Consider the following 23,826-nt stretch of genomic DNA (forward strand, 5'->3'; position numbering starts at 1 on the left):
TGATAATGCGACAGTATGTGTGCATCTGCACTATTTTGCCACCTACAGGCCATTCTGCCTGCCGTTTGTAGCACGCTTACCAACTTACAGGGTAACGGCACGAAATTTTGACTTGTTATTACAAATTTAAGGTTTTCATTTGACTCACCTTCATACTTAAACACATATAAAGTAATTCACATAACTGTCATTAGGGACATACTGTATGAATGAAAAAAATTAATTTTCAGTGTAGTGGAATTGTAATTATTACTACAGTGGAAATGCAATGGAAGTGGACAGGATATGTTCCCAGGCAAGTAGATATCGGATAGATTAACAAAGTTCTTTGCTGGTTTTCAAGAGGAGCAAAAAGGCCATGATAATGACCAAATGTAAGACAGGTACACAGCATCAGATAACATGGATGAGCAACATTAATACTTTTAGTGGAAGAGTTGCCACATTCATAAAAGATGCTGAAAATTAATGTTTTAAAATCAAATTTTTGTATCTTCTTAAGCAATGTGTAGTTACTTTTGCTACTGGTGGCAACAGAAGCTACTGGCCATTACAGCTGTTAAATAACAAGAAAAATTCTACAATACAAAACGTAAAAAATAATTAAAAATCTGCAGTTTCAAGTATTTATGAAACTCTTACACCATGACTCAAATTCGTATGTCAAATTCGTGTGTGTGTGTGTGTGTGTGTGTGTGTGTGTGTGTGTGTGTGTGTGTTTTTCGTGGGACACATTTGTAAAAAGTAAACAATTGTAATTAACTTTTTAAGGAGAGACTATTGTGATACAAAAACAAGAGTATTTGTTAATTTTAAATATAACACTCATTCTAAACCAGGCTCATTCAAACTATGCCCCTGGGGCACTAGCGCCTGCGATTGCCCAAGGCCACTGCCCTGGGCAAATTTGTATGTTGTTACAGTGGCCAAGCGATTTCGCTTAGCTGTCCGTGCAGTCCACCCACAGCACCCCACCATAAGGCTACAGCGGATTGAGAAAAATGGTCAACAGCAGCAGACAAAAGAAAAGAGGAGGAGTGGCACGTCTGCACTATTTAAAACCTAATGGGAAATTAATTTCTCTTTTACTGCTGACAAAGATCAGTTCGAAAATTTGTCGCAAGAGGAACACCAGTGTAAGCTTGAAGAACTAAAAAAAAGTTTCGAGCAGCATTACAGTGAAGTCAGGCAACAGCAGCCGGCCAAGACAGTCACAGCAACAGGGAAGTAACTGATTTTGTGACTTTTACGAGTTCCTAAGTGGGGGCAAATTTTGTAATATCATCTGTGTGCTATAATTGTTTAGTTTCTTGAGTTTCTGCGTGTTAATTTAATATCTAATAGCCACAGTTCTCACAGTTTCATTTGTGTTAGAAAGTAAACAGATTTTGTCACAGTTCCGAATCAGGTGTGACTTATTTAGTTTCACCTGAGTGCTTTGGTAGTTAGGTTATTGAATCTCTGAGTATTAATCTAATTTATTAGACGCAGTTCCAGCATTTTCGTCAGGGTCTACAGTAGAGTTCCGCAGCATGTGCCAATAGTCCGTTTATCTGGGTAGTTTAGTTTTCCACGATCTTTAGTATGGGTAGGGATTGCTGTATATGGATGCGAGCCGAGTTGGTGACACTTTGCTTTCAGCTCCAGGCTGTGATGGCTTTGGTTACACAGCTTGAGGTTGCAGTGGATGGGCACCACTGTTGTGGGCCGGCTGTGGGTATTCAATGGACGTCGTGCACATCCGAGTCCTCCATTTGGTCCTCACAGTGGCCAGCCCAGTTACTGCTTGCACTGTGCTTGGCAACTCACCTGCAGTTGAATGGGAGGTTGCTCTGGATTGTAGCAGGTGGTGAAAGACTTCCCAGGCAGCCGCATGTAAGGCCTGTCCAGTTTGTCTGACAAACAGGTTACAGGTGCTGTCTGCGGCTGACACTGTCGCTGAGCCAGATGCCGTTGCCTGTCCTATTTCAGAGGAAACCTCTCAGGACTTAAGATTTGGACAATCACAGAGGGTGGGATTATTGGTAGTTGGTAGCTCCAATGCACAAGGCACATTATTGGACCCCTTTAGGACATGGCTGCCAAGAAGGGGAAAAAAACCAATGTGCCCTCCGTGTGCACACTGTGTGGAGTCATTCCAGATGTGGAACGGGTCCTCTCAGATGCCATGAAGAGCACAGGGTGCAGCCAACTGCAGATGGTGCCTCACATCAGTACCAATAATGTGTGTCACTTTGGGTCAGAAGAGATTCTCTCTGGTGTCAAGTGGCTAACAGAAATGGTAGAGGCTGTCAGTCTTGTTTGCGAGATGAAAGCAGAGCTGACCATTTGCAGAATAGTCGACAAGACTGATTGCAGATCTCTGGTACAGAGCCGAGTGGAGGGTCTGAATCAGAGGCCCAGATGGTTCTGTGACCATGTAGGCTGCAGATTCCTCGACTTGTGCCAATAGGTGGTTGGGTTTCAGATTCTGCTGAATAGGTCAGGAGTCCACTATATGCAGGAGGCAGCTACTCGGGTAGCAGGGGCTGTGTGGCATGGACTGGGCGGTTTTTTAGGCTGGAGGGTCTCGGGAAAAAACAAAAAGAGCTTCAGTCACAAAGAGTGTAGATACAGGAACCATTGGTATAGAGTTGTATATTGCTGTAGCTGTGTTGGGAAAGTACCAGAGCTCCAAGCGCTAACAGAAAGCATTGATGCTCAAGTAGTTATAGGTGCTGAAAGCTGACTAAAGCCGGAGAGACAAGCTCAGCTGAAATTTTTGCCAAGAACCTAATGGTCTTCTGAAAAGATAGGCTAAACACGGTTGGCAGTGGTGTGTTAGTTCATGAGCCCATGCGAATAGTAAATGGTTGTGAAAACACACTTGACTTCTTAGCAACCAATAATCCTGAGTTAATGATGAGCATCAAAAGGGATACAGTGATTAGTGAACACAGAGTTGTCAGAGCAAGATTGAATTTTATAATCCCCAAATGCTCCAAAAATAAAAGAAAAATATACCTATTCAAAAAGCAGATAAAAATTCACTTGAAGTCTTCCTGAGAAACACACTCCACTCTTTCCAAATTAGCAATATAAGTGTAGAGCAGATGTAGCCTGAATTCAAAGAAATAGTATCAGAAGCAATTGAGAGATTTACACCAAAAAATTAACAAATAATGGAGCTGATCCTCCTTGCTACACAAAACGGGTCAGAACACTATTGCAGATACAATGAAGAAAACATGCCAAATTTCAACAGACGCAAAATCCCCAAGATTGTCAATCTTTTACAGAAGTTCGAAATTTAGTGCTTATAATAGTTTCCACAATAAAACTTCGTCTCAAAACCTGGCAGAAAATCCAAAGAGATTCTGATCTTATATGAAGTATGCTAGTGGCAAGACACAATCAATGCCTTCTCTGCGTGATAGCAATGGAGATACTATCGAAGAAAGTGCAGCCAAACCACAGCTACTAAACACAGCCTTCCAAAAGCCTTCACGAAAGAAGACAAAGTAAATATGCTAGAATTCGAATCAAGAACAGCTGCCAACATGAGTAACATATAAGTAAATATCCTCGGATTAGTGAAGTAACGTAAATCACTTAATAAAAGCAAGTCTTCTGGTCCAGACTATATACCAATTAGGTTACTTACTTAACAATCATATACAACTGTTCACTCAACAAAAGATCCATACCCAAAGACTGGAAAGTTGCACAGCTCACGCCAATACTCAAGAAAAGTGGTAGTGGTAGTAGTAGTAGTAGTAGTAGTAATCCACTAAATGACAGGTCCATATCATGAACGGCTGAAAGCAAGCGGAAACTACAGCCGTAATTTTTCCCGCAGGCATGCAGCTTTACTGTATTGTTAAATGATTATGGCATCCTCTTGGGTAAAATATTCCGGAGGTAAAATTGTCCCCCATTCAGAGCTCCAGGTGGGGACTACTCAGGACAACGCCGTTATCAGGAGAAAGAAAATTGGCGTTCTACAGATTGGAGCATGGAACGTCAGATCCCATAATCAGGCAGGTAGGTTAGAAAATTTAAAAAGGGAAATGGGTAGGTTCAAGGTAGATATAGTGGGAACTAGTGAAGTTCAGTGGCAGGAGGAACAAGACTTCTGGTCAGGTGACTACAGGGTTATAAACACAAAATCAAATAGGGGTAATGCAGGAGTAGGTTTAATAATGAATAGGAAAATAGGAATGCGGGTAAGCTACTACAAACAGCATAGTGAACGCATTATTGTTGCTAAGATAGATTCGAAGCCCACACCTACTATAGTAATACAAGTTTATATGCCAACTAGCTCCGCAGATGACAAAGAGATTGATGAAATGTATAATGAGATAAAAGAAATTATTCAGACAGTGAAGGGAGACGAAAATTTAATAGTCATGGGCTACTGGAACTCGATAGTAGGAAAAGGAAGAGAAGGAAACGTAGTAGGTGAATATGCAGTGGGGCTAAGGAATGAAAGAGGAATCTGCCTGGTAGAATTTTGCATAGAGCATAACTTAATCATAGCTAACATTTGGTTCAATAATCGTAAAAGAAGGTTGTATACATGGAAGAAGCCTGGAGATACTAGAAGGTATCAGACAGATTATATAACGGTAAGACAGCGATTCAGGAACCAGGTTTTGAATTGTAAGACATTTCCAGTGGCAGATGTGGACTCTGACCACAATATATTGGTTATGAACTGTAGATTAAAACCGAAGAAACTGCAAAAAGGTGGGAATTTGAGGAAATGGGACCTGGATAAACTGAAAGAACCAGAGGTTGTAGAGAGCTTCAGGGAGAGCATTAGGGAATGATTGACAAGAGGATCAAGTACGTAAAATGAAGAGGGCTAGTAGAAATCCTTGGGTAACAGAAGAGATATTGAATTTAATTGATGAATGGGGAAAATATAAAAATGCAGTAAATGAAGTATGCAAAAAGGAATACAGCTGTCTCAAAAATGAGATCGACAGGAAGTGCAAAATGGCTAAGCAGGGATGGCTAGAGGACAAATGTAAGGGTGTAGAGGCTTATCTCACGAGATACTGCCTACAGGAAAATTAAAGAAACCTTTGGAGAAAAGAGAACCACTTGTATGAATATCAAGAGCTCAGATGGAAGCCCAGTTCTAAGCAAAGAAGGGAAAGCAGAAAGGTGGAAGGAGTATATACAGGGTCTATACAAGGGAGATGTTCTTGAGGACAATGTTATAGAAGTGGAAGAGAATGTAGACGAATAGGAGATATGATACTGGGTGAAGAGTTAGACAGCACTGAAAGACCTAAGTCGATACAAGGTCCCGGGAGTATACAACATTCCATTAGAACTACTGACAGCCTTGGGAGAGCCAGGCCTAACAAAACACTACCATCTAGTGAGCAAGATGTATGAGACAGGCAAAATACCCTCAGACTTCAAGAAGAATATAACAATCCCAATCCAAAAGAAAGCAGGTGTTGACAGATGTGAAAATTACCGAACTATCAGTTTAATAAGCCACGGCTGCAAAATATTAACACGAATTCTTTACAGACCAATGGAAAAACTGGTAGAAGCTGACCTCGGGGATGATCAGTTTGGATTCCGTAGATGTTGGAACACGTGAGGCAGTACTGACCCTACAACTTATCTTATAAAATAGATTAAGGAAAGGCAAACCTACAAATCTAGCATTTGTAGATTTAGAGAAAGGTTTTAACAATGTTGACTGGAGTACTCTCTTTCAAATTCTAAAGGTGGCAGGGGTAAAATACAGGGAGTGGAAGACTATTTACAATTTGTACAGAAAGCAGATGGCAGTTATAAGAGTCGAGGGGCATGAAAGGAAAGCAGTGATTGGGAAGGGAGTGAGACAGGGTTGTAGCCTATCCCTGACATTATTCAATCTGTATATTGAGCAAGCAGTAAAGGAAACAAAAGAAAAATTCAGAGTAGGAATTAAAATCCATGGAGAAGAAATAAAAACTTTGAGGTTTGCTTATGACATTGTAATTCTGTCAGAGGCAGCAAAGGACCTGGAAAAGCAGTTGAACAGAATGGACACTGTCTTGAAAGGAGGATGTAAGATGAACATCACCAAAATCAAAATGAGGACAATGGAATGTAGTCGAATTAAATCGGGTGATGTTGAGGGAATTAGATTAGGGAATGAGACACTTAAAGTAGTAAATGAGTTTTGCTATTTGGGGAGCAAAATAACTGATGATGGTCCAAGTAGAGGGGATATAAAATGTAGGCTGGCAATGGTTTCTGAAGAAGAGAAATTTGTTAACATCGAGTATAGATTTAAGTGTCAGGAAGTCATTTCTGAAAGTATTTGTATGGAGTGTAGCCATGTTTGGAAGTGAAACGTGGATGATAAATAGTTTGGACAAGAAGAGAATAGAAGCTTTCGAAATTTGGTGCTACAGAAGAATGCTGAAGATTAGATGGGTAGATCACGTAATTAACGTGGAGGTATTGAATACAATTGGAGAGAAATCTGTGGCACAACTTGACTAGAAGAAGGGATAGGTTGGTAGGACATATTCTAAGGCATCAAGGGATCACCAATTTAGTATTGGAAGGCAGTGTGCAGGGTAAAAATCATAGAGGGAGACCAAAAGATGAATACACTAAACAGATTCAGAAGGATGTAGGCTGCAGTAGGTACTGGGAAATGAAGAAGCTTGCACAGGATAAAGTAGCATGGAGATCTGCTTCAAACCAGTCTCTGGACAGAAGACCACAACATCAACATCATTAACATCGATATGCAGCAGGATTTTGGAACATATATTGTGTTAGAACATTATGAATTACCTCGAAGAACGTGGTCTATTGACACACAGTCAACATGGATTTAGGAAACACAACTAGCTCTTTACTCACATGAAGTGCTGAGTGCTATTGACAAGGAATTTTAGACTGATTCTGCATTTCTGGATTCCCGGAAGGCTGTTGACACTGTCCCATGCAAATGGCTTGTAGTGAAATTGCGTAAGTAGCATGGAGATATGCATCAAACCAGTCTCTGGACAGAAGACCACAACATCAACATCATTAACATCGATATGCAGCAGGATTTTTAACATATATTGTGTTAGAACATTATGAATTACCTCGAAGAACGTGGTCTATTGACACACAGTCAACATGGATTTAGGAAACACAACTAGCTCTTTACTCACATGAAGTGCTGAGTGCTATTGACAAGGAATTTCAGACTGATTCTGCATTTCTGGATTCCCGGAAGGCTGTTGACACTATACCATGCAAATGGCTTGTAGTGAAATTGCGTATGGAATATCATCTCAGTTATGTGCCTGGATTCGTAATTTCCTGTCAGAGAGGTCACAGTTTGTACTAATTGACAGAAAGTCATTGAGTAAAACAGACTGATTTCTGGTGTTCCCCAAGATAGTGCTATTGGTCCTCTGCTTTTCCTTACCTACACAAACAATTTGGGAGACAAGTTGAGCACCTGTTTTAGGTTGTCTGCAGATGATGCTGCCATTTATCATCTAGTAAAGTCATCAGAAGATCAAAACAAATTGCAAAACAATTTAGAAAAGATATCTGTATGGAGCGAAAATTGGCAATTGACCCTAAATAACAAAAAGCACGAGGTCATCCACATGAGTGCTAAAATTAATCCGTTAAACTTCAGTTACACAATAAATCCATCAAATCTAAAGGCTATAAATTCAACTAGATACCTGGGAATTACAATTACGAACAACTTAAATTGGGAGGAACACATAGGAAATGTTTTGGGGAAGGTTAATCAAAGACTGCATTACATAGCAGGACACTTGGAAAATGTATCAGGTCTACTAATGAGGCTGTCTACACTACACTTGTCTGTCTTCTTTTAGAATACTGCTGCGTGGAGTGCGTCCTTACCAGATAGGATTGACGGTCCACATCGAAAAAGTTCAAAGAAGGACAGCACATTTTGTATTATCGCGAATAAGGAAGAGAGACTGTCACTGAAATGGTACAGGATTTGGTGTAGAAAACAAAGGTATTTCTCGTTGCAGTGGAGTCTTCTCACAAAATTCCAGTCACCAACTTTCTCCTCCGAATGCGAAAATATTTTGTTTAACCAACCTACATACGGAGAAATGATCACCATGTTAAAATAATGGAAATCAGAGCTTGTATGGGAAGATACAGGTGTTCGTTCTTTCTGCGCTATATGAGATTGGAATAATAGAAAATTGTCAAGGTGGTTCGATGAACTCTCTGCCAGGCACTTAAATGTGATTTGCAGAGTATACATGCAGATGTAGATGTGTTTCCTACCGTAAGACTCTTTATTATTTATCATCATCATCATCATCATCATTTAAGACTGATTATGTCTTTCAGTGTTCAGTCTGGAGCATAGTCCCCCTTATAAAATTCCTCCATGATCCCCTATTCAGTGCTAACATTGGTTCCTCTACTGATGTTAAGCCTATTACTTCAAAATCATTCTTAACTGAATCCAGGTACCTCCTCCTTGGTCTGCCCCGACTCCTCCTACCCTCTACTGCTGAACCCATGAGTCTCTTGGGTAACCTTGCTTCTCCCATGCGTGTAACATGGCCCCACCATCTAAGCCTGTTCGCCCTGACTGCTATATCTATGGAGTTCACTCCCAGTTTTTCTTTGATTTCCTCATTGTGGACACCCTCCTGCCATTGTTCCCATCTACTAGTACCTGCAATCATCCTAGCTACTTTCATATCCGTAACTTCAACCTTGTTGATAAGGTAACCTAAATCCACCCAGCTTTCGCTCCCATACAACAAAGTTGGTCGAAAGATTGAATGGTGCACAGATAACTTAGTCTTGGTACTGACTTCCTTCTTGCAGAAGAGAGTAGATCGTAGCTGAGCGCTCACTGCATAAGCTTTGCTACACCTCACTTCCAGTGCTTTCACTATGTTGCCATCCTGTTTTCGCTATGTTGCCATCCTGTGAGAATATGCCATCCTAAGTACTTGGAACAGTCCATCTGTCCTAACTTTGTTCCCCCTATTTGGCACTCAATCCAATTATATCTCTTTCCCACTGACATTACTTTTGTTTTGGAGATGCTAATCATCATACCATAGTCCTTACATTTCTGATCTAGCTCTGAAATATTACTTTGCAAACTTTCAATATAATCTGCCATCACAGCTAAGTCACCTACCTTAATCTCACCCAGCCAGTCTATTGTTTTCAACATATGATCCATAAATAATATGAACAACAGTGGAGACAGGTTGCAGCCTTGTCTTACCCCTGAAACTACTCTGAACCATGGGCTCAATTTACCGTCAACTCTAACTGCTGCCTGACTATCTATGTAAAGACCTTTAATTGCTTGTAAAAGTTTGCCTCCTATTCCATAATCACGTAGAACAGATAATAACTTCCTCCAAGGAACCAGCTCATACGCGTTTTCTAGATCTATAAAAGATAGATAAAACTCCCTATTCCACCCGTAACACTTCTCCATTATTTGCCGTAAGCTAAAGATCTGATCCTGACAACCTCTAAGAGGCCTAAACCCACACTGATTTTCATCCAATTGGTCCTCAACTAATACTCGCACTTTGCTTTCAACAATACCTGAGAAGATTTTACCCACAACGCTGATCAAAGAGATACCTCTGTAGTTGTTACAATCTTTTCTGTTTCAATTTTTAAAGATTGGTGTGATTACTGCTTTTGTTCAGTCTGATGGAACCTGTCCCGACTCCCACGCCACTTCAATTATCTACATCTACATCTACATTTACACTCCGCAAGCCACCCAATGGTGTGTGGCGGAGGGCACTTTACGTGCCACTGTAATTACCTCTCTTTCCTGTTCCAGTCTCGTATGGTTCGCGGGAAGAACGACTGTCTGAAAGCCTCCGTGCGCGCTCTAATCTCTCTAATTTTACATTCGTGATCTCCTCGGGAGGTATAAATAGGGAGAAGCAATATATTCGATACCTCATCCAGAAACACACCCTCCCGAAACCTGGCAAGCAAGCTACACCGCGATGCAGAGCGCCTCTCTTGCAGAGTTTGCCACCTGAGTTTGTTAAACATCTCCGTAACGCTATCACGGTTACTAAATAACCCTGTGACGAAACGCGCTGCTCTTCTTTGGATCTTCTCTATCTCCTCCGTCAACCCTATCTGTACCGATCCCACACTGATGAGCAATACTCAAGTATACGTCGAACGAGTGTTTTGTAAGCCACCTCCTTTGTTGATGGACTACATTTTCTAAGGACTCTCCCAATGAATCTCAACCTGGTACCCGCCTTACCAACAATTAATTTTATATGATCATTCCACTTCAAATCGTTCCGCACGCATACTCCCAGATATTTTACAGAAGTAACTGCTACCAGTGTTTGTTCCGCTACCATATAATCATACAATAAAGGATCCTTCTTTCTACGTAATCGCAATACATTACATTTGTCTATGTTAAGGGTCAGTTGCCACTCCCTGCACCAAGTGCCTATCCGCTGCAGATCTTCCTGCATTTCGCTACAATTTTCTAATGCTGCAACTTCTGTGTATACTACAGCATCATCCGCGAAAAGCCACATGGAACTTCCGACACTATCTACTAGGTCATTTATATATATTGTGAAAAGCAATGGTCCCATAACAGTCCCCTGTGGCACACCAGAGGTTACTTTAACGTCTGTAGACGTCTTTCCATTGATAACAACATGCTGTGTTCTGTTTGCAAAAAACTCTTCAATCCAGCCACACAGCTGGTCTGATATTCTGTAGGCTCTTACTTTGTTTATCAGGCGACAGTGCAGAACTGTATTGAACGCCTTCCGGAAGTCAAGAAAAATAGCATCTACCTGGGTGCCTGTATCTAATATTTTCTGGGTCTCATGCACAAATAAAGCGAGTTGAGTCTCACACGATTGCTGTTTCTGGAATCCATGTTGATTCCCACAGAGTAGATTCTGGGTTTCCAAAAACGACATGATACTAGAGCAAAAAACATGTTCTAAAATTCTACAAAAGATCGATGTCAGAGATATAGGTCTGTATATCCTGTGTAGCCATTTAAGATCTGACATTCCACTGTATTTGATGAGTTCCGACTTAATTTCATCCACCCCAGCCGCTTTACTGCACTGCAATCTATTGACCATTTTCTCCACTTCCTCAAATGTGATCCTATTTCCATCATCATTCCTATCCCATTCTACCTCGAAATCTGAAACATTACTGATCGTATTTTCACCTACATTGAGCAACTCTTCAAAATATTCCCTCCATTTGCCCAAGGCATCCACAGGATTCACCAGCAGTTTTCCTGACCTGTCCAAAATACTTGTCATTTCCTTCTTACCTCCCTTTCGAAGATTGCTAATTACACTCCAGAATGGTTTTCCAGCAGCTTGACCCATAGTCTTCAAACTGTTTCCAAAGTCCTCCCAAGATTTCTTCTTGGATGCTGCAATTATCTGTTTGGCTTTGTTTCTTTCTTCAACATAACTTTCTCTGTCTACCTGAGTTCTAGTATGTAGCCATTTTTGATAAGCCTTTTACATGCTGCCTTGACTGCGTCAATCCACCAAGCTGTTTGCTTCATCCTACTTTTACACACTACTGTTCCAAGACATTCTTTAGCCACTTCTAGTACTGTGTTCCTGTACCTTGTCCATTCCTTTTCCAATGACTGTAATTGACTACATTCAACTAACTAGTACCTTTCTGAGATCGCTGTTATGTACTTGTGTCTGATTTATTATTTATAAAGATCATAAATAACACTATATTTTATAATCAGGTATGTCACTCATTGTGCCAGTTACTGAAAATGGAGGTTGTCAGCAACAAGAAAAGTTTCTTTTCGGTTAATTGTTATATTTGGGTTGCATTAAATCATGTCATTTTTTAAAAAGCCATCACAAACGCCTACTTGGACAGCAATGTGTCATTACGAGTCATTCTTTGTTTTTGTGTATTTGTGTTTTGATGGGTGGGGAAACATATTTTGTAGTTTGATCTACATTTTCAATTAATTAAAATGTAAATATTCCAATAGATCAAAATTTATTTTTCAAGCATATTTTGCTGTCCTTACTAGCATCTATGACTGCTTTTCAGAGGAACTGGGGGAAAACACTAAACTTTTTTGTTAGTTTTTTTATTTGGGTTTCACTGAATGAAACAATTAATTGTTAAAATTAAAATGCTCACTGAGAATTGCAAAAGCAGGGAACCATTTGCGGCTGTGAATCTCATCAAGGATTGCCTGGTCAACTTGGTGGCTTGTATTTGTCCAGCAGACCACACAGAAAAATTTGAAAAAATAGCTCTTTCATCTCAAACTGTTGCTTACTGAGTCAAAGATGTCACCTCAGATATGGAGCAGCAATTAATGGAGAGAGCAGCAAACTTCGTTTCATTTTCTATCACTCTTGTTGAGTCCACAGATGTTGCGGGTATATCTCAGCTTGTCATATTCATTCGAGGGGTCAACGACAATCTGCATGTCACAGAAGAATTTCTCGACCTTATACCTTTAAAAGACACAACCACAGGTTTTGGCGTTTCCCTAGCCGTGGAAAATTTGTTCGAGTCAATGGGTCTCAAATGCGAACACCTGATCAATGTAACAATGGATGGAGCCCCTGTGCTACAAGGGATACACTCTGGAATCCTGTGTTACATCAGGTCAAAAACGGCTGAAGTTGGCTGTTCCTTATTCGCAGGAGTCCATTGTCTTGTAGACCAGGAGGCACTTTGTGCCAAGATTGTCAACACAAAAAATGTTAAGGACATAGTTGTTCGAACGGTATCTTTGTTCACATGGACTCACACATTGCCAATTTAAAGAATTTCTGGCTGATATCGAAATAGAATACCCAGACATCCCCTACCATGTTGAAATAAGATTGCTGAGCAGAGGGAAGGTGCTTCATCAGTTTTGGTCCTTGATGGATGAAACCAGCACCCTTTGAAAATGAAAGGACGTCCAGAAGAATTCCTTCATGATCCAAAGTGGATGGCGAATTTGGCTTTTTTGAATGACCTAACTGGTCATTTAAATACTCCTTCTACTCCATTGATGAATTTCTCAGTAAAACCAACTGATCTGTATATATATAACTTCTGTATATAACTTCTGCACAATTTCAGTGCAGTAATGTGTTCATTGTAAATGTGTGTGTGTGTGTCTGTGTGTGTAAGTACAATCTAACTTCTGCGCAATTTCAGTGCAGTAATGTGTTCATTGTAAATAAGTATTATAGTAGTTGTATTACATGTTTATTAACTTAAAAATAAATATAAAAAATTAATTTTAAATTCAGTGCATTAGTATTTGTAAAATGACTTTCATATAGTGTTCATTAAAAAATGACGATCATTCCACTTGGGACCTGTGGAATGGTAAATTAGCCTATTTCTTTTAGTTGTAAATATCTGTCATGTATTATTGTTTTTCTGACATGTTCCACATCCTAGAGGACCTCCTCACTACAAATCAATTGGAATGAAAGTAAATCTAATCTAATCTAATTAGACAGCATTAAAAAAGATGTGGATTTTTCAAATTATGTTCAAATCATTTGCAAATTATGATAAGAGTTTGGAAACAGATTTTTTGAGATAAGTGAGCTTCAACCAGCCTTAGATATATTTGTTCACCCATTTTCCCTTTGAGCAGAGGACATCTCACAGTGTTTCAACTAGAGCTAATTGACCTCCAGTGCAATATCTGCCTGGAGGACTGCTTTCTTATGTGTAAAACTTTGGATGATTTTTAAAGCTCTTTTCCACGAGAGAAGTATCCTCTCCTGCACAAGCACATGGCCATAGTTCTCTCAATGTTTCAGTCCATGTATATATGTGAGCACTTTTTCTCCCTTTATACCTTGCTAAAACTCGGCAATAAAAATTCGACTAATTCATTGAGGATAGCAGTCTCCCGGAATATTGTACCAAACCTAGACAAAATCATTTCCTCAAAAAAGAAAAAAGTGTAATGTTAATTGCCTTCTTTAACAATGTTGACTGTAAGGATTAGAGGTCTTTATAACCTTAATTCTATATTTTTAATAAATTTTCAAACTTTGTCAATTAAAATTATTGCGTCCAAAACAGCAAACTAAGGATCCGTCTAAACTCGGAAAAGGGACACAAAAAGCTGTAGCACAAAGTACAACAAAAAATATTTACTTGTAACTACTAACAGTAAGAATGAGACTCTATATTCCTTACGTAAAATGATTTCTAATAGAGTATTTAAGAAATTGATATCTTTCAGAAGATGCATACTGTACATATGACAGGTGTGTGTGTGTGTGTGTGTGTGTGTGTGTGTGTGTGTATGTGTGTGTGTGTGTGCGCGCCTCGCGCAACGCTATTGAATCAACCTGTGCATCAGAAAACTACAAAGTTCTTCTTCGATTCTTGTTTTGGATATTATTTTCTGAAGCTATGCAGTGATTCTGCCACAAGAGCACTAATTGTTACCTAAACAGTAAATGGTTTGCCTTTTGTACCACTCATTGACCACTTTTACAGAACTGCGGTTTCTCTGTTATTTTGTTTACACTGGATCTGATCAAGGGAACAGTCCAGCACAGAGCAGTGCTGTACAGTCCCACTCACTCTGGAGCTATCTCTCTTGCTCCTATGCAGACACCAACAACACACAGTCACATACAGGGCATTGAACTATACTGCCTTGCACCTTCAGGGCACGGCCACACCTGCTGGGTGCAATTCTTGAATGAGCCTGTTTTAAACAATAGAAATATATCTTCATCAAAAATTTATAAATGAAACTATAACATGCTTACTTACACCAGGGTTCCAAAAAAGCTCTGCAAAAACGACAAGTTTGGCAGCTGTTAGAGTTATTCCAGCATTAGCTGCAGTAATTGACAAAAGAGCTGCAGAATAATTGTCATCAAATTGGAACTTGTCACATAAAGCCTTCCTCTCACTGGCTGTAGTTGAGCCATCAATTTTTATGTACCTGAAAAGGCAAATATACATACAAATTTCTGCCTTAAGATGTTTGTAGAAACACTAGCTAGTTTCAATTTGGGAAAATACTTACAAGGCTTTCTTGTCTTCCATTGTTTTTGAAAGACCATCCATCACAATCTTATGGTGAACAAAACAAATGAACTTCTTCCCAGCCTCTAGCAAATCGGCTATGTAATCCCTGACGAAAGAAAGGATTATCAATCACTGATGAATTCTATTACATGACTTCAATATATATATTCTGGAAATATATTTTAGTTTAGAGTCCAGAACATCTGAACATAATTGCCATTCATTACTTGTTCTGGTAGCTTAGTGACAATTTTAAGAAATAATGGTTATGCACCTTATCTATTTCACAGATTTTCAATTTTCCTGTACAAACTATTGTCAAGTGAATGCAGAATGATTCTAGAGTCTCAGTTCATCAAAATGTGGCTGAAGCTATGAAAATCATACACGTTATCCTCTTTATGGAAGTTAGTTTTAATGCTCTCATGATGATTAAACAAAAAGACAAAATTAAACATGCCTTATCACTGTACATATTCAACTGCTCTTTGATGAGTCCACATCTTAACCCCATTTCAAAATACATTCACTGGACAAAACAGCCCTTAATATTCTCTGTATACAATTAAATTCCTGCCATTATCTTTCATCAGATTTTAAGATTACTGTACTGTTTTTTAACTGTATAACATGTACAAAATTTCATACAATCATACGCTGATGTTTGAGTTGTATCCAGGACAGGGCTGCTGTTTCTATCAGTAGTAATACCACACAATAACCAGAATAAAATTTAAGTTCCAGTAGTCATATATTCAGGCATAGGTAAAAATGGGGTTCAAGGCAGGCAACCACTATCTGCCAAACAAAATATCAAGTGAAAAGTATAAGACACTGAACAAAGAAACAATTCTTAACACATTTAAGAATTTCACTTCTGATAACACAGTGGAAAATGCAAAAGCCACCATGACTGAAATCCAGAAATTGATTTGAAGACAATCAATAGGCAGAAGATGAGAAGTGGTGAAGATACAGTGAAATAGTGCAGGATAGCATGAGCCAGTAATAAGGGAGGAGTGAAAGAACACAGAACACTTCCCAAAAAATAGTAATAAATAAAAATTTTAAGGAAAGTCTGACCCTTGTTTACAAAGCATAATATCAGAAATACGAAAACATGCACTGAACTGAAATGAAAAAAAAGGTAAAACTGAAGCACTGGAGCATGAAACTGCAGTGCAGTGCAAATAATTCTTATGTCTGATTGTGGTGATCATAAGGCTTTACATTCCAACATATATTTCGGACTCCGAAACAAGCAGAGATTGAAACATTCTAACATACACATCTTTTTTGTCACGAAGACTGCCTACATGCTCTTTGATATCAACTCCAAACATCATACATTTTGCTTCTCACTGCCAGCGGTAACAGTGGCACCAACACTGGGACAACTCCATTGACAGGAGCTTGCTTTACAGCTCATGTTTCTGTCTCCTGCTTCTCCTGTCTGTGTTTGCTATCCTCCTGCTAATTAGTTTTTGTTCTATCTGACTACAGTTCCATTCTGAGGATCAAATTTCTTCAGTCAGGGTGTTTTCCCTAGTAGTGCTCCTATAGTAGTAAGGTTGCTAGGTTATGTCACACCCAACCTTATAGTCCATGTTATATTTTCGAGCTGTCAGCAAGTTTATGAGAGATATAGTTATTTACATTATTGTTTGATTTATTTACAGATCTTATATTTCACAAAATGTCTTGTGAAAAATATGAACATCAGCGACAAGAACAACTAGAAGTTTTAGGAACTGTTCAAATGCTAGTTCCTGTGACTCCGAGAGTGAAGGAGAGTTTAACAAAGTTTCTCAAAGAAGTGAAGAAAGTGACTCAGAGTAAGAGGGTATTTTGGATGATTTAGAAGAGCCAAAATCTGCGTTGGTGGCTCTTAGTCAGTCACCTGATGTACGTGGGATATTAAAAGATGGTACAAAATGGATGAAGGATTGACCTAGCAAAGTGTTCGTATTCATTCAGAGATTATTATTAGCAATTCTCCAGGTGTAAAAGGTAGTGCAGAACTTGCCAAAACAGAGACTGAATGTTGGAGTCTTTTTATAACAAATAGTGTGTTGAATACTGTACTTACACATACAAAAGATCAAATAAGGAATATCGTGGGAAAATATCTAGTAAATAAAGAGCAGTACCACATGAACGATGTAGCTTTGGAGGATTTTAAGGTATTTATGAGAATTTGTATACAGTGTGCCCGCTCAGACAGACAAAACTTGAACGTGGTGTACAGATGGTACTGGAGTTGCAATCTTTCGCACTGCAATGTCACTGCAGACGTTTTACTTTCTTCAAAATTGTTTGAGATTCAATGATAAGAAAACCCAGGACAAAAGAGGAAAAAGACTAACAATCTGGCTGCTACAAGAGATATTTTTGATAATTTTGTTGAAAATATTCAACAGCACTATATGCTGTCTGAGAACCTTACTATTGACGATATGCTGTTATTTTTCCAAGGGGATGTCCTTTCCATGTACACACACCAATCAAACCAGCCAAATATGGCATAAAAATATATGCTCTTATAGATGTGAAGACATTCTACAACCTCAAACTGGAAGTATATTCAGGAAAACAACCACCAGCACTTTACCAGCTTAGTAATAAAGTATATGACATCGTAAACTGTTACTTGGAGACACTAACGAAAACAAATAGGAAGTTTACATTCGGTAATTGGTTTACTAGTTACCCCCCCCTTATGCTTCATCTCTTGAAAGAATATTCATTGACTTATCGGCACAGTCCGTAAAAACAAGATGAGTGTACCTGAGATGTTCATAAAAGGAACAGAAGTATATAGTTCTATATTTGGGTCCCAGAATGAAGTTACATTGGTGTATAACGTGCCTAAAAAAAAAAACACAGTTGTGCTGGTTATTTCACCTTTACACCACGATAAAAACATAGACTAATCAACAGGTGATAAAAGAAAACCGGAAATGATTACTTATCACAATGCAACTAAAACAAGTGTCGATGTCGCAGATGAACTGAGTGCCACTTATGATGTTGCTCGCAATGGCAAACATTGGCCTATGAAATCTTTTATGTATGCTCAATATGGCTGCCATAAATGCCATCACAGTCTACAGAGAAAATAACAAAGGTGACAAAACATGCACGAAGCACCGAGATTTCATTTGCAATTTAGATTTGAATCTGGTAAATGACAGTCTTTGCATTAGACAAGAAAACGTACGTCTTTCAAGGGAAATTCAAAAGACGATTTCTGATCAACTGGGAGAAACTTCATCACCAGTTTTTAAAAAAGAGGAGAGAGAGGGAGGGAGAGGGAGAGAGAGAGAGAGAGAGAGAGAGAGAGAGAGAAACTGGCAGATATGTCAGGTGTATGTTTGAGATCCCCACCAGGTCAAATTAAAGGAAGATGTCGAAGCAATCGTTAGCAGTAGTTCGATCAATGTACAGGTATTAAGGAGATGCTTCATGAATTCAAATGGGAATCCCTTGAGGAAAGATGACATTTCCTTCATGAGACATTACTGAGAAAAGTGAAGAACCTGAATTTTAATCTGACTGCCAACAATGTACATTTTGTGTGAAGACCACGAAGATAAGAGAAGGTAGGGCTTGTACTGAGGCATATTGACAGTTGTTTTTCCCTCATCCTGTTTGTGAATGAAAGGAAAGGCAATGACTACTACTGCACGTAAATGAAAAGTGAAGGCTAGGCTATTACTATTGACCAAAAAAGTCCATACATCAACCAAGATTTGCTCCTGGGACCTCTCGGTTTACAGGCATGCACTTCACTGCTGGACCACTGGACCCGAAGTTTATGTGGATAGTTCATCTGTGTGTTTTGACAAATGAGTTTGCAAGTATCAAAATAAGTGACATATGGCCTTATCTTCTCATTGCATTGACTCAAAAGCTTAAATTATTTACACTACTAAGGGACCTTGTAGCTTAGTACCCATACAAATTATAAAAATGTATGTATGTGTGTATGTCCAAAATCTCCTCTTAAACCACTAGAACTATTTCAAGCAAACTTGATACACTTAACTCTTACTGTCAGACAACAATCATCATGGGGGTATGAACCATCAACTTATCACAGTTCAGGAGATATGAAACCATGAAAAATGTGATGCATGCAAAACTCCTGCATGTCTCGTCATGTTTAAATTTATTACTTCTTTGCCACCAAGTCTATTCACAAAATACTTTGCAGGCAGTATTCACATACGCCACTGAACATACCTACACAAATATATCATTGTAAGACATACAGCTCATGAGATATGATGTCACAAACACTGAGATGCATGACAAAATGCTGCTTCATGCATAAAGTTTTAATACATTCAAGGTCAGTTCACACTGACTGTCACATCACATCAATTCATAGCACTCCACTATGCATTTTAAATAATGGCATTCTTATCGGCCATCATGTTGTGTCATGGCACCATCAAGGTTCCTCAGGAAGAAAGTTTTCATCAGCTGACATCATTATCCATTGCTGATCATGTGACCCTGAAGCTCATTTCCTCATGATACACAGCTGAGCACTCTTCTTCCATACTTCTTTTCATTGTCCACTTCTTGTAAATTGTTTCAGTCATCATTCCTTTTGCTAAAATTTATAATTTTGTAATGAATTGTGAAAGCCTGATTACAGCAGTGAGGAAGTAACATGAATGGAAAGATATGAGTGATTTAGGAGAAAAGGATTGAAGCAGTGAGGAAGCAGCATGAACAGAGCAATACGAGTGATTTACAGGGTACTCAAATTCTGTTAGGAAAGGAGCATAGTGGAACAAATAAACATCTTAAACCTTCTCATTTTGCACTGTAATTCTCAAGTTCCGGAAGTGGATATTCAATAGCACTTCTGAAATGCATGTCCCCTATAAAAATTTTTTACGTACTGGCATTTAATATTTTACAATGAAATGGATTAAAATATGACAACAACTTGACGTGAAAATAGATACGTGGGTAGAATCTGATGAGTAAGGTGAAATTTATTTCTATGTTGTCAGGCATTTGTAATGTCTGATAAAGAAAGGGGCTGAAAGCTTCAGGCTTCAGACACTGCAAGTGGCAAAATGCTTTTTTTTTGTTAAGTATACAAGTACTGTATCACAGTTGTTTAAATATGTATTTGTGGCAGGGCTATTTAATGTTACATTACTCTCTGTATTTTATGTGGAACAGTTTTGCAAGCGCCAATGGTCAATATTTATGAAGTTTCACAAGCTAATGCCAGTACAAATAAGACACTTGACCTCTTAAAAGCCAAATACAAGATGTAAAAGAAATCCATAAATCTTGAAAGGGAGCTTTAAAGTGGCTTTTCATAATTTCAAAGGTATTTTCACAAATTCACAGAAGTGATTTTTTTTTATATTGCTCTAGAAACACAGTTAGTTTTTTTTTCCATTTTTAATAGAAAATTGGCAAAATGAATCCCCAGCCAATGTCAAGTTTGTCAGTTAGTTTTACTAAGTTTCAGCTTGATACCTCTATCCATTCCTGCAAAAAAAGGAACCTTTACAGCAAGACAACAACGACAAAAGAAAAGAGACATAATTACAATTAACAGTTTTTGGTTTTTCCCCTATATTTGTATTGTAAAAACCTGCTTCTCACCACATTTTATGATTATAGTTCAATAAGAAGTAACCTGTGGGTTCTGACGAGTGAATTTCCAACTATCAAAATATGTGGCATAACTGGCTCTCAAATGCACTTACTTCGAAGTTTAAGGGACTGTAGGCCTTAGTAGGTGACATAAATTCACACTCGATACCTGTACTGTTCATTAGAAAAGGGAGTCTTAACAGTCAGTCAGTCAGATAGATGGACAACAAAGTGATACTATATGGGTTTTACCAACTGAGGTACGTAACCCTAAAAATGGTGACAAAATTAAAAACACATGAATTGCGTTCCTAAAAATATTTCTGAAATTGTGCTCAAAATACTTCACAGAATAATGTTCTGCTAGGGAGAAATTTGTAGGCATGGAGGTAAAGGATGACCTCCATGAAACCAACAGCAACTGTGTACAAACTCCTAGTCTGTTGCACCTCATAGTTCCAATTGCGATATTTTTTGCAACACATTCAATGGCACTAATGTACTAGGAAGGAATTTTATAACGCTGCTGCAGTGTAATTTATTAGAACATGGACTCAACAACACAGTCAAGTGCAATACAAAGTCGATCCTCATATAAAATAAAAAAGTGACTTCTGAGCTGTGACACTTGACACAAATAAGATAAATGAACTTTTAATTTCTCTCTTCACAGCTTTACGTGTAGTTAATTCAAGTTATCAAACACAAACTGTTAGAAAAATTTAAATATAATGAAATTAATATCATATCAAGGATGTAATTTGGAATACACTTAGCTAAATGTATTTAAAAGAGTGGTATACCATGAAGGAATCTGTATTAAAATCAATCCAATCAGGACAGTAACAGAAGAAATAATTATCAAAAGATTAAAAAAAAGTTTGATCAACACAAATCGTACAGTTGGCAAAGTGAATTTTAAATCTAAACTACAATTATTTCCTTTGGACAACTAATTCTATTCTACACTAATGGGGAAAAAAAAATCACAACACCAAAAAGTAATTAATGTAGAGCAACAAAATTTTGGGAATACATTTGTCTAGCTAACATATTTAAGTGAACGACACAGCAAGATCACAGGTCAATGTAAGTGCACGGTAAGCTATTGCAAATGTGAACTGCTGATAAATTAATAACCAGTGTTAACTGCCACAATGTGGAACGCAAGCAAGCAAACGTGCACACATTGTGTTGTACAGGTGCCGGATGTCAGTTTGTGGATGGAGTTCCATGCCTGTTGCACTTGGTTGGTCAAGATGGGGATGATTAATGCTGGTTGTGGATGACGCTGGAGCTGTCGTCTGAGGATGTCCCATTTGTGCTCGACTAGAGACAGTTCTGTTGTCCAAGCAGGCCAAGACATGTCGAAACTCTGTAGAGCATATTGGTTACAACAATGGTACGTGGGCTAATGTTATCCCATTGGAAAACACCCCCTGGAATGCTGTTCATGAATGGCAGTAAAACAGGTCACATCACAAGACTGACGTACAAATTTGCAGTCAGGATTTGTGGGATAACCACGAGAATGCTCCTGCTGTCATACAAAATCAAACTTCTGACCATAGCTCCAGATGTGGGTCAAGGTTGGTTGGAGGCCCTCAACTCAAGGCCATCACTCCCACCAAGGCAGCACCCGCTTTCAACAGGAAACACAATAGACCTCAACCCTGCCCTCCAGTGAGCTCTCGCTCGACACCACTTAAGTCGCAAATGGGGCTGGTTTGGGGTCAGTAGAATGCACGCTACAGGACATCTGGCTTGGAGTTGCCCTCACAGTAACCGATTTGTAACTGTTTGTTATGTCACTGAGGAGCCAACTGCTCCTAAAATTGCTACTGCAGATGCAGTGTGGTGCATCAGTGCCATATGCCAAACGTGATAGTCTTCCCTCGCTATAGTGCCACGTGGCCACCTGGAGCCCTGTCTTCTTGCAACCACACATTCTCGTGACCACTGCTGCCATCAATCATGTACAGTTTCTACATCCCTACTAAATCTTTCTGCAGTATCGCAGAAGTAACATCCAGCCCTATTACAAGACCTTGTTCAAACTCAATGAGGTACTGATAAAGGCATCTTTGTTGTCTTAAAAGCATTCTTGGCTAACATCAACTCCCCACGTCCAATCTCAAAGGTAACTAATGCTCATGACCATTACCCAAGTATTTAATGCAAACCTAATTTGCATCCACATAGTGGTGCTATTAGCACCACTTTTCGCAATTGGCATGAAATCTGAACAGACATCACCCTTCAGATGTAGGAACATGCCTACCAACTTTCATTTATGTTGCAAAATTCTTTCTTGGTGTTGAAATTTTTTTATGTCAATGTATATTTTTATTGAAAATAGTATCACATGTATTACAGAAGACAAAAAGTTTACTTTTGCTGTTAAATTTTATTTTGTTTTCCTAGCAGTATGAGTAGTATTAAGGGCTAATATGTACAATTTTATTGAATCTAAGGCATTGTGCAATTTAATCATATGTAAATGGGCATATACACACAAATTGTGAATACCTAGCCTATAAACTGACTTGCTCAATGTCATTCTAATAGAAAAAATAAGGCAACTGATCAACAGAACATTGAATCAGTTAATTGACTAAATACATACTTAACAGCTTTTAGTTTTACATTCCCTGTGGCTGCAAAAAATGACAGAAGAGCTCCTCTCCTCTGCATGCCACTCAGTTGTTTGGAATGTAGTCTTTTTACCCAGCTTTCCACTTCATCACTCTTCATATTTATAGAAGAAGGATTCAAAACAACAACCTGCCTGTGAAAGCAAAAACCAAAATTAATACAACAGCACTAGGGCTTACTTAAATTTTACAAAGTAAGTAGAATATTTGTTTACCTCATTTTTGAAGGCAGCTGGGTGATGACATCAGATTTCAAACGCCTAATCATGAAACGATGTTCAAGCAGGAGCTGTAATTCCTCCATGTTTGAAGAGCCACTGAAGTCCCAGCCCCATTTAGTTTGTTTACCTGCACAATATCTGATGCCGTATGTTTGAAAACTGCAACAATAGAGAATAAAATTACTACTATGGTGTGTTATGATATAAACATTGCCTTATGCATAAATACCAAGAGAGAGAGAGAGAGAGAGAGAGAGAGA

At 38.7% G+C, this 23,826-nt stretch overlaps 1 protein-coding gene across 1 annotated transcript in view; it reads right to left on the minus strand.

The window, feature by feature from the left end:
- Nucleotides 1–23,826, minus strand: part of LOC126319897 (SWI/SNF-related matrix-associated actin-dependent regulator of chromatin subfamily A-like protein 1) — a 146,309-nt gene that overhangs the window by 14,855 nt on the left and 107,628 nt on the right. The window contains exons 8-11 of the mRNA XM_049993604.1: nt 23,561–23,725; nt 23,318–23,479; nt 15,059–15,166; nt 14,800–14,974 (exon numbers count right to left, since the gene is read on the minus strand). Of these exons, the coding sequence (XP_049849561.1) occupies nt 14,800–14,974; nt 15,059–15,166; nt 23,318–23,479; nt 23,561–23,725 (610 nt within the window). The remainder of the gene's footprint in view (nt 1–14,799; nt 14,975–15,058; nt 15,167–23,317; nt 23,480–23,560; nt 23,726–23,826) is intronic.

This window comes from Schistocerca gregaria, chromosome 2 (genome assembly GCF_023897955.1).
Source record: "Schistocerca gregaria isolate iqSchGreg1 chromosome 2, iqSchGreg1.2, whole genome shotgun sequence".
Taxonomy (NCBI): domain Eukaryota; kingdom Metazoa; phylum Arthropoda; class Insecta; order Orthoptera; family Acrididae; genus Schistocerca; species Schistocerca gregaria.